This window comes from Scleropages formosus, chromosome 22 (genome assembly GCF_900964775.1).
Source record: "Scleropages formosus chromosome 22, fSclFor1.1, whole genome shotgun sequence".
Classification (NCBI taxonomy): domain Eukaryota; kingdom Metazoa; phylum Chordata; class Actinopteri; order Osteoglossiformes; family Osteoglossidae; genus Scleropages; species Scleropages formosus.
Window position 1 is genome coordinate 21742933 of NC_041827.1, and position 15875 is coordinate 21758807.

The window sequence follows — 15875 nt, forward strand, 5'->3', positions numbered from 1 at the left end:
AGGTAAAAGATGACACATGAAGTTCTGGTATGTTCTCTGCTACCCTCCCGTACTAAATCTTTGGTAAGCGCATCCCACTGGATGTCATTCATACAAAAGCAATCAGAAAAGAATCACCGACAAGTTTTACTTATAAATAGCTGTATAAATTATTTTATTTACAGAAGTGTTAAAAAACCAAATAGACTATACAATCTTTAAATATTAAGGAAATCCTACTGTTTTTGTTCATGAATTACATAGCAGCCAACAAGGTCCAGCTGATCTGATGTGTTAGATGATAGATACAAAAGAACAGGCTTTGACAGTGGAGTTGGCATGTAGAGCTGTTCCCCATAATTCCCTATGAGCTGCTGTCTTCACATTACACAGCTGTAGTGCTTCTTTGCTGCCTCTACAGGTCAATCACAAGATACTGGCAGAGCAAGAGGAGGTAAATGGAACACCCTTAGGTTATTCTGAATCCTACTTTTCATCTTCATCACACTGCAGTTCCAGGCCTTACATTACAAAAACTCAAGACACTTCATTGGGGAAGAAACTGGATAACAGCTCAACAGTAGTCTTGGGGGGGGGTGTTATTCAAGACCGCTCACAAATCGGACTACACCCTGGGGCCCAGCAGTGCGCGCAAAGGGAGTGGCGAATACCATCGTAGACCATTTTTAACATTCAAGTATGTTGAAAGAAAATAAGCAGTGGACCTTAACCACAGTCACAGCAAAACTTTTTCAGGCACTTTCTTTGTTTCCCCTCTTGTCTAAAAGCTCCAGTGAAAAGCCTTCCTTACTCCCGAAGTTTGGCAATGGTGATTCAAGCTGCTGGGGGTTTGCACTTTGAAGCGTCTCTCCCCCCTTTTAACACTGGCTCAACTTGTAAGACCTCAACAGAAATGTACAGTGTGTCCTGTCCCTTCCAAAACAGTGCCCCTCATAAGACAGGATGGACAACAGGTCTTGAGTAACATAACTTAGTGTTGACAGGTTCCCCTATTCGTTGTTTAGGAACAATCTAAAGCTAAGTCGCTGACTATCCCTTCCAGGATAAATTGATGGACCAAGATGCACTTCAGCTGAACACTTTTACCTTCTAAAGGAACCAAGTACATGTGTAAGAGATGACACTGTATGCTATAGGCATATTGCATTATTGGCTTGGCAGTGAACCACTTCAAATAACAAAAGTCCTTTCAGTTAATCATTTAGTAAATAAATAATGATGATCTCAATTGTACCAAAACTGTATGTAAGAAAAACACCTGTGCAAAAATACATATTTAAATATGTACAATTTTAACAAAATATGTATTCTGAAATAGGGATACTTCAATATTTGTATCATACATACAAGAAAAAAGCCCAAACAACATACAAAAACACGCTGCTCTGTGGCTACTTTTCGCTGACTGACATCACTAGGGTTCAGAAATTAAGGAATTACAGCGGTGTGTAACTGTCTCACCCCAGCCACCTGCACAAAATTCTGAAACGACACATTCCTACAGCTCACTGTTCGACAGGAGAGTAAAATATTGCCCGTTGAAGTACTCCAGGGGACGTGAATACAGAATGTGATCACCTGTTCAGTTCTTGTTGAAAAGGTGTCTCTTAAAAGGGAAAGAAAAAAAAAAGTTAAAATGAGCAGTAGTTATAGCTGCAGTAGAGGGTACCTTGGTACAAATATCCTTGTTGACCACACTAATAGCCACTTGCTGCAAGCACGGGGGCATGTGGCGGGGGGGTTGCATAATCTATGTACAAAGTGGCATTTTCTTTGTCAGTACTGTTCACAGTTTAGGGAGTCTCTGTAGGGAGGCTAAAATTCATGGGGTCATGAAGCAGCTACTTCATTAATTTAAATGAACAAACCTGTGCATGATGTCAATGATCTAAACTATTTCTGCTATGACAGTGTACAACAAAGCTTGTTACACTTGTCTCATGTTTAAAAGAATTTCATAATCGCAGTGGGCCTATACATTAATTTAACAATATCAAGCCGTGGTCTCAAAGACTTGACAGGTTTCAGGTGAGTGCATCAGATCTCCCACTGTTGTGTACAGTAACTTGTTTCAACTATTTTCATGAGCAAAAACTCAAAATTAATACCTGGTCAAGACCTTTTTTTTTTATTAAAAGAGTATCCTGTTAATCACAGATGTGTCTTTTTCAGGGCCATATGCTATCTTTCTGTTTAATGTCAGTTCATTTTTACTATTATATACATCTGATCTTCACAGGAGGCATTAGAACTGGGAAGGGATTTTCAAAGGACGGGGAGCTTTCTGATTTTATAATCCTGTGTTAAATACACCAACCACAACCATTTCATAAGGTTAGATGTGAGCAGAACCTCTGATTTAAGCTCCCCTCAGTTTCAACTAAACTGCTGTAAATGTTTCAGAGAAACCAAAGTGCCCCCCTCGTGTGTGTGTATGCTTAACCAATTAGGTTTTTTTGGGACAAAATGAAAAAAATTCAAAAAAAGATTCAAATAAACAAAATGGAATAAGACTGTTTGACAGTTTAACCCCTTCAAGGCTTCAGTTCAGGCAGTCTAGGTTTTATTCGCAGTAGTTAAGTAGAGTCTGACCTGACGAATGCACATAACGTGCACCTGCATCCACAAGTTACGTCGCCCCCTACTGTTCCAATGTAGGCACGATCACTGCAAGCACCAGCCCTTTTTTTTTTCCCTGTACCTAAACAACACGGGACACCAAATGGACACGGCGCAGCTCGTGGTCCATTCTCCTACTGTAACACAGCAGCAGTAGCCTGACCCATATCGGCCCGCTACCGGCGTGCAGACCCCAGCAAAGGGGCTATGCTCTAAACATGGCTTCGGGGAATACTGCGACATCACCGACTGTCCAGTAGGTCTCCACCCCTGAGGATTGTGGGAAGCTGAGATGAACCCGAAAAGGCCTTGTGCAGTTCCAAATACCGTGACGAGCACTGTCCCACTTAGCAACATCACGTTTGGTGACAGCAGCAAAAACCACTGTCAGGGACGTGCCTTTGGCTGGAGGAGAGAGCAGAAAGTCATTAGGAAAGTACATTTTACTCTGTTCCACGTATTACTATATCAGGAGAGTTTTTGCTCAGAACTTGCATTTCATACAGACCAACAATCCTTTTTGGTTAAAGCTCCCATCTCCCATAATTCTTCTGACATGTTTACTAGACTCAGCAAACCAAAAACAATACATGGTGAACAGCAACAATGTGCAACATCGGTGCTTTTAAATACTGTAAAGATATGTAACCCCAATCAGATTTCCCTTTTTCATGCACTTTTGTAAATTTTGAGGGTGAACTGTCACTAAGCAAGGTACACTTTCCCTCATTCAGTGGGCAAGAATCACACCTGCTACTTTGTGTACTGGTACAGGATTTTCTTCATACAGCTTTTATCATCTTAAATAAAAACATAAAAACATTTCTGTTTTGTTAACTTCCAAACCGGACTCCCTACGTCTAGTCGTGCATCCGCCAGGATACGGAGAGACAAATAAGGAGTGACGTACAATGTAAAGCAGGGACCATCTGCGTCGTGCCAGTTTATTGGTTATGAGGGCAACACATTCATAACGTAAAGAGGCAGTGATCAGAGAATCCCTGCACAGCTGTTTGCCTTACCTGTTGTAGGAGTGGATTGTTTGGAAGGCCTTGTGTCCCTGGGATGCTGCGGCCATGCTTGGCATGGATGTTGTTTACAGCCAGCGACTTGGGCACCTTAGGCCTCCCAGGGCCTGGACCTCCCCCGCCACTGTGGACGCTGCCTGAGGCAGGAGGGCCTTTGCGCTTCCTGCCCTCCGGTCGGCCATCGATGGCCCCGTGCGAGTTTCCTGCCTGCTCGGTACCGCCCTGGTGGACAAACGGTCCCAGAGACAGCGTAGAGTCGCTGCTGTTCATCACAACACTCATGCGCTTTATGGATTCCGCGGGGCTCCCTGATGGGGGGCCCCTCCCTGATTGGTCCTGCTTGAGGCTGAGAGAGTTCGTCCTGCCAGGGGTGCAGTTGAAACCCAGGCCGTGGACGCCGCTGTGGGTGGAGGACGTTGAGGAGGAGGAGGAGTAACCGAGCGACGGGTGGTGCGCGCTCCCTGAGCCACCCGAGTTCAGCACACAGTTCTTCCTGAAGGAGGGGGATGGGGAGGGTGAGGATTCAGCAGGGTAAGGTGGCTGGGAGGGCAGCGGAGAACTGTTCTTCCTCTTCTTCGCCACGCCGACAGCACTGCTGCAGTTAGGGCTGCCGCCGGCATTTCCGCCTGAGGGCTCCTTGAATTTGAAGGACTTGCTGCTGGGTTTGGATTTGGGCGGTCGGCTGGGCGCAAGTGAGGGTGCGCCTGAGAGCCCTGAAGGCATCTGGGGCGACGAAGACACTTGTCTCGAGGGTGTGCTGTAGGCTGGGTGGTCGGCAGAGCTCAGGGGGGAGGCACGAGCGTTCAGGGTGGTCCCGTACGAGAGGACAGGTTTCCCCTCAAAGGACTGCGCATATGGGGAGGCGGACAAGCTGGAGGTGGAGCACTGGAAGCCCACGGCACCAGCTCCAGAGTGAGACGTGGGCAAGGAATTTGTGCTCGTCCGGTGGGGCGTTGCAGACGACAAGTTCTCTGGGGCTGGAGGAATTTTCCTATAAAAGATGACATCGAGTACACCATCAAGGCACTTCTTACCTACCATACTAGAGTATACACTGGCTCCTGGGTTTTGTCAAACAGCCAAGTTAGACATATGAACATAAACATTTTCAAATTTATTCATTTAACTGGACTTTCTAATAGCTAAGATTTGTCTACCCTGCTGCAGAGCAAATGCAACCTGCGTTTACACACCCAGCTGATATGAGTCAGTAAAACACACCCAGAGTACAAGTTCAATACTCGAACAACTCGTTTCACAGTGTTTCAAGTTTGCACCTGGTGTCACTCAATGGTTGTGATCAGTAAACACAAAGATGAGGAACGTTGCACATTTAGAAATCAGTCAAAAAAGGGCAGTAAACTGGAGTTTGTACATATATCGTTTTAGTTTTACTTCAAATGCACATCTAAGTTAATAAATGTATCATTAGTATTAATTCATTTAGCTGGTAGTTTTCTGCACTTCAACAATATTAAGTTTGTATACTAAGCAACTTAAAATTATTTACTCCTTGGTAAAGCTGCATAATTCTTGGAGCAATTCAAGGTAAATACCTTGATCATGAGAACTATACCAGAAGCAGGGATTCAAACCCTGGTCCTTCAACCGCAAAGTCACAACAACTATGCTACCTGCTGCTGGAATTTTAAAATAAAATCTTATAGTATGTTAGTATCTCTACATATTACACCTTTATTTGATTACAGAAACTAGACAAATTGAGGGATGTTTGTAGAAACCTTTTATTAATTGTAACTAGTGATTAGTGAAGCTGAAGTTAGTATGAACAAATCGAATCACAAACATTTTCAGTCCCAACTATGTGTGGAGGATAACGAACCAGCATATATATGCATTTATAATTAGTAAAATGAAAAAGTTTGTCACGATAATTTTCCATAATTGTCAGGTAAGTTTTCACTTAGGAACTTACTGCAGTCACAGGTATAAGTTATGACGACACAAAAGAGTCACTCACTTCCAAAGGTGTGAATTGACGTGTTTGTCGACCATGGCACTGAGAGCAGAGCGTACGTGATCCCATCGCCTGTTGAATGTGTAGCAGCCTCTGCCCAGCTGGCGGCTACCAAAGGTGCAGAACTACGCAGGTGGGTAGAGATGGGGGATGGGTAACACCATATTAATGCAGCAAGTGCCCCACGGCCTAGACAGCCATTCAACTGAGTGAGGCAGCAAATCCCAGTTTGTGTAATACATTTTGAGGGCACAGTCATGCAATTTGTGAATGAAAAATCCTCCAGTTGTCTCCTACTGGAGGTTTATCAACAAGATGCATCTATCATTAATTGAGCACAACTTGTGTGTACAGTACCAGCTCAAAAAAGCACATACAGTAAAACAATCGTAATGGAAAGAGAATACACTTGCTGGAAAATAGTTTACGATGCTCTGGTCAACAGGTTTGCCCAGAAAATTCATTATCTGGCACATGCAGGACTGAGCAGCTTGTTTATGAAAGTTTTGGCATGAGGTGTGATGTCCTTTTCAGCTCAGTGAAAGTGAGAGACAGGGGAGGTAGAGTAAATGTGCTGACCTGAGATGGCTTTTAAACCAGTAAATACAGCCCTGAACAAGATAAGGAATTCCTGGAAGCTTAGTTCTCTGGATCGAACTCAACCAAGTGGTATGTGGTCATCGATGCAGCTTACTGACAAATACGGCCATAGTGAGGTTCCCACCTTCTGGGAGACTCCATGAGGTCGATGGCAGGAGGTCAAGATCAGAGGTAATCCGATCTGCCAATCATGACTGCCCACCTACCCCCAACTTTTCTCACTTTCAATGCGCTGAGGACAGTGTCTTGCCTGATGCTGAAACATCCATGAACAAACCACTCAGCCTCGCGTGCGGTTAATAGTCTGACCCTCCGGGATGATCCATCTTCTCTCCTATTTTTCCGGTTAAAATATGTTAGTGACAAATATTATGGCAGTATTCAGTACAATAGACTTCACAGGCAGTTTTGTAAACAGGAAAACATATGGGAGAGAGAGAAAGAGTGAGTGTAAGCACACCTTCCATAGAGCATGACTACCCTGTGTAGTGAAGACTACAACATTAATGTGAACACATCTATATCCAAACACTCCTCAAAAAGGCCATCACTGGGAAATCTAAATAGTGGCTCAAGCAACGACAGCAGGGAACTTACAGCTGCTGGATGAGGGTGATGACCTGAATAGTGGAAGTCCAGCTTCTCCATGCACTCCTCCCGCTCCTCGTTCTCACCCTCGTCGCTAGAGAGACGGGACGCCCCATCCGTGGTAGAGGTCGAGTGGTGGGGTGAGCCGTGTAATAGCATGGGGTCTCCCTGGCTGCTCCCACCAGTATGGGATGAGCCACTGTTCAACCTGCGGATGGGAACGCAGATGAAAGACTGTGGTTCTGTCATGGTGCAGAAACAAAGACCATGTTAACGGCAGCTTTCTGTTCAACGTGCTGTCAGGGTCCCTGGCACCAGAAAGCCCCAAGTGTAAGGGCAGGTGAAGGCTCACCGTGGAAGACTGGGATTGTGGAGCTTGGGTCTGCTTGAGGCTGAAGCCTTAGTGTCGGTGGTGCCATTGCTGTGGGGGGCCAGGTGATGGTCCTGTGCAAGGCGGGAGGGTGTAGGGTGAGGGTCCCTGAGAGGAGGATGCTGCTGGGGCTGCTCCGAACTGCGCTGCAGCTCCCGATGTCGCGTCTTGCTCTTGTGCTCCGCCAGCAGGGTGTCGAAGCGCTTTCTGCGGCCTGGCACAGCCCTTCGCTGGCTTAGGGAATGTGTCTGTGAGAAGGTAGGAGTAGAAGGAGAGACTGGTCACATGACCACTCCCACAAAGCATTGAGTTGTGTCCAAGCAGGACTGCAGACACTTCATTAGCACAAGAGCGCAGCCTCATCACAAGGCCACTGTGAGGTATCACCCACCTTGCATGTAAGAGACCTTGTGCATGGTTTGCGTGCCACCAAGTCCAGCACGCCACAGTGGATGTCTGGATTAAACTCACGCTCTGTGGGAACAGAAATGGTTAAGAGAAAACCAGTACAGAGAACTGCTGTGCTTAAAACAGCAGCCATCCATGACCTAAACCAAAACTGGATTAAAGCCAACAAATATATCTGAATTTTAGAGAGCATAAGATAAAATCAAAATTGAAAACCTTAAAAGAGGTAGAACATTCATTAAGAAAAATGAACGAAATGTCCCAAGAGGAGGAACTGCTTTTGTCCCAACAGTAACATGCCTTCAGTACATGCCTCAAGTAAAAAATTAAATTGCATGAAAAGGGAAAAAAATATTGAAATCCAGCTGCACATGTTGCTTATCTGCTACACAAGGAAATAATATGAGATACAGGAAAAAAAAATTCCAACAACATATGATGGTTTGGTCCCCCTCACCAGGCAGTCTTTTGTGCAGCTGCTTCTTGTGGCTCTCGTTGCCATCCTGTTTCTTGTCTAGAGAGAGGCCTTTGCCGTTGACTAGTTGCCCAGGGGATACCAGTGTGGGAGGCTTTGGTACGGAGGAACAGTTAAGGCTGGGCTTTGCAGGGGGGCTCACAGTGGCCAAGGGCATGGTGGTGTGGGTGAGCTTCACCTGCGTGTCAATCTTCTCCACCTTCACGGCTGGCGTCAGGCTGGGGTCGGAATAAGAGGTGGTGGTTGGGGGCAGGGAGATGACAGAACTTGGTTCTGATTACCCTCTTAGCTGATATGTAAGCAACAAAGATGCACCTATACCCCTCAGTAAAGGTATTGCCCATGTGTGCTTAAAATTTTAACTGGTATTAAGTATATACTTATATTAAAAATAAATATACATACAATTTTAAATTAAAAAAAAAAAAAAGATCAGCACGTGCTGTTTTGACAGCAGTCTAGTCACTTACACTTTGTCAGGAAGAACCTTGAAAGGGAGCAGTGGCCTTCGGTGCATGGATGTCTTGTCTTTGGCAGATTTGAGGATTCTAGAGTTGGGGGACGTGCTATTCACTGTGGCTGACCGCCCGGGGCCCATATTGCCCGACATCTCTCCAGGTCTGGGCAGGCTAGGCGCCGGATAGGCAGCAGCACCGGTCGTCACGGCTGCCGCAGGGGTCTTGCTAGTCAAGCCGTGTCTTCTTTCTGTGGAGTTGACGTTTAGACAGGGTACGTTACTCGAATGCGCACTGCCTCTCGCCCTCAGCCGATGCTGGTTTGTCAGTCAACAGAACAAGTTGGATTAGGTCAGCTGCTGTAATAATGATATTTGAGAGAGACGTACATTGCAAGCTCTTCTCCTGCCCATATTGAAAACTGTGAGAGATACCAAACCCGTCACGAGGAGCTTGACAAGCAGGCAAACAAGCAAATGAGAAATGAGTTCTCACACAGAAAAAGTGTAATTAAAAAGGACAATTCCAACAGATTTCTTGCCGGGACTGGGAATTCCACTGCAGAAGAGCATAATTTGTATCTGCTCCCTGGGGGGGTGTGGGGGTTTGAGCTGGCTGGTTATCCCAGCTGTAGCGCGAGTGCTTGCCGCAGGGCTGTCAGTTAGCAACAGGGATAGTTGCTCACCTTATCCGGCTAGCACAGTTCTCTTGCATCATGACACTGCCTGACCTCCCTCCTATGTAAAGAATCCAACATCCTGACAAACTGTGCGCCCTGCTTTCAAAGCCTCTAGGGCAGCACAGGAGATGCGGCTGAGCGAGGCAGTAAACAGGAAATGGCCTGTGCACTGTATGGCTCCTGTGAATGCAAATACTAAGACGACTGGGTTCCCAGCCCAACTGGAAGCAGGTGGCGAACTGGTTAGAGCTGCCACTTTGCACTTAAAGGTCCCAGGTTTGAATCCCACTTCCTGCTGTACTCCCTTTCATCAAGGTATTTACCCTGAATTGATACAGTAAAAATTACCCAGCTGTATGAATGGGTAAATCATTAGTGGCTTAATATCTGGCACAGCAGCAGAACGCATACCCTTATATCCGATACGGCTGGTCTTTATTGCGTGTAGAACAGGGACTGTCTCCCTGCAGAGCTCTTGCAATTAAAATGCATGTCAAGTACCGAAAAGCCTTGCATCATTAAATTCTGAACATAACATATCCCCGCCACCCCCCCAAAAAATAAAAAAATACCACACCAACAATATTGGAGATGGTTCAGAAATTGTAAAAATTAAAATAACTTGACCAAGGCCTTGGTGGACTTCAAGTCAGCTGTCTATAAATCAGAGCAAATGAGAGCCCTTGGAGATCATTTCCACCATCTGGGAAGCAGATTATTTGGACACATTTGTCACTGTTTGGAACTACAGACCAATTTGGGTGTGCGCGCACGCACACGCACACACACACGTAAAATATAAATTAAGTTTGCTTTGTACATCCAGAACTAGCAAATATGAAAGTTAACCTGTATCTATATGTTCTGGAGGAAAATTCAAGAACCTCTCACTTCAAGTACAAACTGGTGTTGTTCACCTTCCAGTACCTCCCATACCTGAAAATCTCAAAACGAGCTCAAGTGGTTGTTCCGTTTGCACAACTCATCACCACACCAACAGCACTGATCAACAGATGGCTGAAACAGGATTAAAAGAGAAAGACCACTGGCTAAAACGTACAGAATGATAGAATTATAGACAGAATGACCCACTTTAACACACACATAGCAATCACACATAGCTGGTGACAGAGGCAACAACTGCAGTTTGCAAGAGATGCAAATACAGAGATTCATAAAACTGGAAGACAAGTGCTCCAGAACCCTGCCAAACATTTTCTGAACCTCTCCAACAAGATTTTTTGCCTGAAAAAAGACATTGTTTATCTGCCACTGGACAGCAAGCACGTCAGAACCCTGGCAGCCTCTCCCCACAGCCACGAGGGATGAAGCGCCAGACGTGTTACATATTACCAATCGTTGCAAACGAGACGCAATACTCAGACACACAGAGCTCACAACAAACGCTCCATCTACGTCTGAGGTACAAGTGACAACAGCAACAAACCTCGGCGACATTTTGCAGCAGTTTTCGTAGGCCGACAACTGTGGCTGATTTTACCAGGTCATCTGTGCAGGTCAGTAAACGGTCTTCAGTCTTCTGTTCTCCTCAGGGCCACCATGCAAACAGGGCCCAACGCTATTTTTAAATCAGCATCGAGGGTGAAAACACAGCAGCACGAGAGGCGGGGTGGGGAGTGGGGGTGAAAGACAGGAAAACAGGTTGCAGCGGCGGGGCCTAACCGTCGCTCTGTGGCGGGTCGGGTTAATGCACAACCCCAGCAGCACGCTGCAAAGTTGGCGCAGTTCTGGGCACCAGGCCAAAGCCTCAACTCAGGGGTAAAACTGCTGCAGAGCCCCCCTCCAACCCAACCCCCACAGCATACCTCTCTGAAAAGGCTCTCCCCCTCTGCCTTTGTCCCTCCGCTATACTGTCCCTGAGCTCCGAATCCCTCCTTGCCAACTCCCCGTCAACCCCACCGCGCACTGTCCTCCTGCACAGACCTTGGCGGCACCTCCGGTTGCAGAAGCCGAAAACAAAGCCAACCACAAAGGTGCTGGCAGCTGAACAGAGCGCGCGCTTTGTGACTGTCCAGTGTAAACACAGGAAATCCCCGTCAATGCAAATGAATCCCTGGCTTTTAGAAATGACCTGGCAGAAGCTCGAAAAGCTCAACCAAAGGCACTTTAAAAAAGCACCCAATACATGAGCAGGAAGAGCCAAACTGTTTAATTCTTCTCCGATGTACATTTAAGGTTCGGAGGAAATGTCAGCGCTGAAGGTGCCAGGATTTCATGTCGGAAAGTTGACGAAATGGGCCAAAAATAAAGCAGACACAGTGTGGCTGGGTTGCGAGCCCCCAAGACACAGTATCTGCTGGGTCAAGGAATATGGCAGAGTGGCAGGACAGACAAGGTGAAGTAACTTCAGTGGTCCTAAAACACATCCAACCTGTGCAACGCAGCTAGTTCGTGCTCAGAGAGAAAAGATGACCTGCAATTTTGGGATATTTTATGTTTATACATCCAGTTTGTAATTGTGATAGAGTTTTCCAGTGGTTGGTTAATATATCAACAGCACCACAGTATAAATTACATAAGTTACTGAGAAACCACCTCACAATCCTCCCCCAAAGCCACTAAAAAAATTGATGGGTCACAATTTGCATTTCATGTCTGCAGTGTAGATAAACGCCATGCTAATACACCACAATGCTATAAAAGAACGTGATGACTATCCAATTACTTGTTTTTGGATTGTGGGAAACCACAGAAAATGCAAGGAGAACCTGTCTCTACAAACAGAGGTCTTAGGTTGGACTCAAACCTACAATCCTAGAGCAATTAGGAACTTGAAGCAGTACTAAAATAGATCTCTCAGCATTTTAAAAAAAGTTACCTAAATATACATTTGGGGAGTAGGTAGTGGTTAGAGCTGTCACCATACAACTGAATGTTATTGGTTAGCTCCTGCTCTAGTACCTTTGATCAAGACAGTTACTGAATTTATACAGTAAAAACTACAAACATGCAAAAAAGGTAAGTTACTTTAAGTAGCTTTGTACAAAAAACTAAATTTCTTTGAAAAAAGTGTCAGCTAAATACGTAATAAATGCCTACACATCAGGCTCTGTTGGGTTTGCTTGTTTCGTCCCTATCATTCCATTCAGCTAACCGTTTCAATTGGAAGAAACGCATATAAAACACACAATCAAAATTTGAGACAGCATCACTAAAATACAGTATTTTGCAAGCAGGTTTTGCAGAAACTAAATGTCCAAATGTATAAACTTAAAACTGTAAAACCTCCTAATCTCTGGAGAGACGTTTCCACAACGAAAAAAAGGTAGAACAACAAGTCAATCAGTAACAACACAAGCCTGCGACATGAACAGAAGGGATGTAGTGGCTCTCAGAAATAAAGAAACCACATGAGAAGAGGAAAAAAAAAAAAAAAAGTGCCAGCTTCCACACAGCACTCAGCACCCCTCCTTGTAGAGGGCACAGATGACAGGAAAAAAGCTTTTCTAGAGCTCTACAAATAAACATTGTACATATAAACCGATGCCCTGGAGACTGCACTGACAGCTTTAATAAAGCTGAACTTCATAACACAGTTTTCTGCAGCATTGACTGGACATGTCGACTGGAAGTTGCATCTGAGCAGTACAGCATAGTGCTTACAGGTCACCTTGGTTCAAAAGTTGCACTAAAAAGAACTGTTTACTGCTGAACTTACTTGAATTTGAGTATTATAACACTGTATTCAATGAAAGATGGGAGAGTTCCACTGTGCATCAAAATAAAAGTGCAAAAATGATCCCAATTCTTGACATTAGAGCTTAGTCAGCAGGTCTCCAACTTGGTCGTTAGCCCCCTCTTGCGGTCACTGATGGCATCTAAACATCGCACGGTGAGAGATGCCCAGAAGTGTTGAATGCTTTCAGAATCCAGTCCAGAGTGTTGACATGCTCTTTGGATGTGTCCATTTCACCCACAAACAATTCAGACTTGTGGAATTTCAGACTGCAGAAAGATGGTCGCCTCTCATAAAAGACAGAGTGGAGATGCACGTCAGGCCAATTTCCTCTATGTCAGATACTCAGTCTTCTTCCAAGAACCTGATCTAGTTGCTACCTCCATCAGCAATGATACAGAAATGCAAAAATTGACAAATAACCACTTCAAATATGCCATTACTCAAACCCGCTTAGTGTATTAACCATGTTACAGAATTTACAGTCAGTACCTTTCTAACAGCTTTAAGAACAGTTCAACAACTACAACAAATATATTTTGCTAATGCTTTAAATGTTCTCACAGCATGGATCCTCTCATTCTGTCAGTCAGAAAAGTTCAAATTCATAATTAGAACTCAAGGACAGGGCACCATAAAGCTACTGATCAGTGCTGATGTTCCTGGATGGAAAAGATGGCAAGTGGTTTGCTTCATCAGGTCAAGCTAGCCTCAAACACTCCTTCACTCTGCTGTATAGCCACCTTGTAAATTTGTCATTCAAATCAAGCAGGAAGACTAATTTCCAGCCTCTGAAATCACCAGAAAAGTCATGATCTCAGACTCTCAAACCAGCTGCCTTCAACACAGCTGAGTTCCTCACCCACCATAGGGAGACAATGGCTCAGAGGCAGCACCTGTTGGCATTTAGGAGAACTTTGTACTGCAAGGCTGCGTTCCAGCACAATCCATGTGCTTTTTCCTCAGAGCAGGTCCTACAGACACTGCTTGCTTCTTCCAATCCATTTGAAACTGCTTCTTCCATATGTCCCACTTCAAGACCCCAGCAGCCCTCAGATGTCCAGTGCATCACTAGGTATTGTTCTCACCATTCTAGCCAAGGTATGCTGTTGTCACATTGCTGGATAAGATGAAAGCTTGAAGTGCCATCTGAGCAACATCTGACCATCTTCCCTCTAACATGAAGGAGAATTCAGAAAATTCCCACAAAACAGCGAGACACAAGACAAGCTTCTCTCCCAGCAGACTGCTGGTGATAATCAGTGAAAAGTGGATTTCTAAAAACCCATGTAAATATCATGAGTCCATGTCATTCATCAAAACAAATCATGACGGCGCTACTTAAGGACTGTGCGCTACTTGCACAAGAACATTTGTACTTGTAATTGTGTATCTCAAGTATGTCTAGCTGCCACTGACATGTTGATGTATGGTTTGATTACATGGTTAGGAAGTCTGGGAAAGTCCTGGGAGGCACTTAAACTGTGTGGAATGCACCTGGCCTCCAGGAGGTCTTAATTATCAGGGCTTACCAGTGTATGAGCCTCCTTGTCTCTACTGTTAGCCAATAAACTGCTTGCTGAGGTGCATTTGCTGCTGACTGTTGGAACTGCCTCTCTGGACACTACTCCCAGAGTTAATTCATCGCCACAGAAAAGGCACTGCAATTCATGCAATAATGCAATTAATACTGGTTAAGGCGCAGTGTTACACTTCGGGTCAAGGATAAACAAAAGGAGCAGCAGTCATGGAGAGCATACCAAACTCCACCTCTAGCAAGAAAGCTGCATTGTCAAAAGCTCATACAGAAACTACTGTTAAACGATAAAGTGGAGTACTAATCTGAAGATCTCACAGAAATAGGAACGAAGACTACTGCGCACATTTACAAGTTGTTTTGGCTGTCATTCTGACAAGCACATAAATGCATATTAACGTAATATACATAACATGTACTGTGGGTTACATATTGTCATGAGTCCCAGCAAAAAAAGGCATGCGGGTATATTTCTAGAATTTGTAAGAAGCTGTCCAAGCCTACCCCTAAACATGTGGTGCTCTTTAAAAGCAAAAAAACTTAGAAAATAAGGCACGTTAGAACTCAATTATTGCATGAGCACTTTGGAAGGTGAACTTAACACAATATGTCCTCTACAGCAGACAAAAATGAATGGCTGGGTCTCAGAAGAATATGAAAAACAAGCTAGAGAACAAGAGTGGGATCATCAGTGTCATACATGAACATTACTCATCCTATCTCCCCTTAATGGGTCCACTGAACACTGCAAGCCAAGCAGGCAGCAGAGCCTAGGATGGGAACACCACAGCTGCCATTACCACTACAACTGGCAAAAATTTCAGCTGGAGTGGGATTTGGGATATTTGGTTGTGCCATTTTAGTTTGGGGGGAAAGAGCTTATCAATGTTCCTATCCATATATTAAAGTTATTTGCCCCCTCCACTACCCTACCTTTGGATCTTTATATTCTCTGTGAAGGTGTCCTATCCCTCTTGTGTGGTCCAATGTTATACAGCAGAGTACTGTGCTCCAGTAGCCAACTGATGCAGAGCAGTAACGTACGCTCTATACTAATACTCCCTATTAGTAAATCCCATTTCAATAGCATTGGCGTCACGAGCTAGCCTTATACTCCTAGCTTACTCACCACCCTCCTGCATCCCAAGCACAATACGAGGAGGCCCAGGGAGGCACTCACCATAGTGCGCTTGGAAGGCCTGTGGCTTCACCACCTGGCCACAGTAACTGCACATCACCAGGAAGAAGTCATCTCGTGCAGGACACTGGCCGAAGATGCTCATGTCTGCCGAGGTGAAGAGAGGACAAGGGATGGTTAGTCACACTAGGAGAACACCAAACCACCACATTAACACAGTTCATCCAAAGACATGGTCCAGGGAATAAGAGTTCAGAACGTGATCATTGCCTGGTCTGACTATATCAAAAGGCAAATTCTATA

General features: G+C 44.9%; 1 protein-coding gene across 1 annotated transcript in view; it reads right to left on the reverse strand.

The window, feature by feature from the left end:
- Positions 1 to 124: 124 nt before the first annotated feature.
- Positions 125 to 15875, reverse strand: part of atxn7 (ataxin 7) — a 29010-nt gene continuing 13259 nt past the window's right edge. The window contains exons 6-14 of the mRNA XM_018734142.2: positions 15615 to 15719; positions 8537 to 8771; positions 8049 to 8284; positions 7575 to 7657; positions 7166 to 7431; positions 6823 to 7021; positions 5629 to 5750; positions 3642 to 4638; positions 125 to 3024 (exon numbers count right to left, since the gene is read on the reverse strand). Coding sequence (XP_018589658.1) covers positions 3007 to 3024; positions 3642 to 4638; positions 5629 to 5750; positions 6823 to 7021; positions 7166 to 7431; positions 7575 to 7657; positions 8049 to 8284; positions 8537 to 8771; positions 15615 to 15719 — 2261 coding nt within the window. The 3' untranslated portion in view covers positions 125 to 3006. The remainder of the gene's footprint in view (positions 3025 to 3641; positions 4639 to 5628; positions 5751 to 6822; positions 7022 to 7165; positions 7432 to 7574; positions 7658 to 8048; positions 8285 to 8536; positions 8772 to 15614; positions 15720 to 15875) is intronic.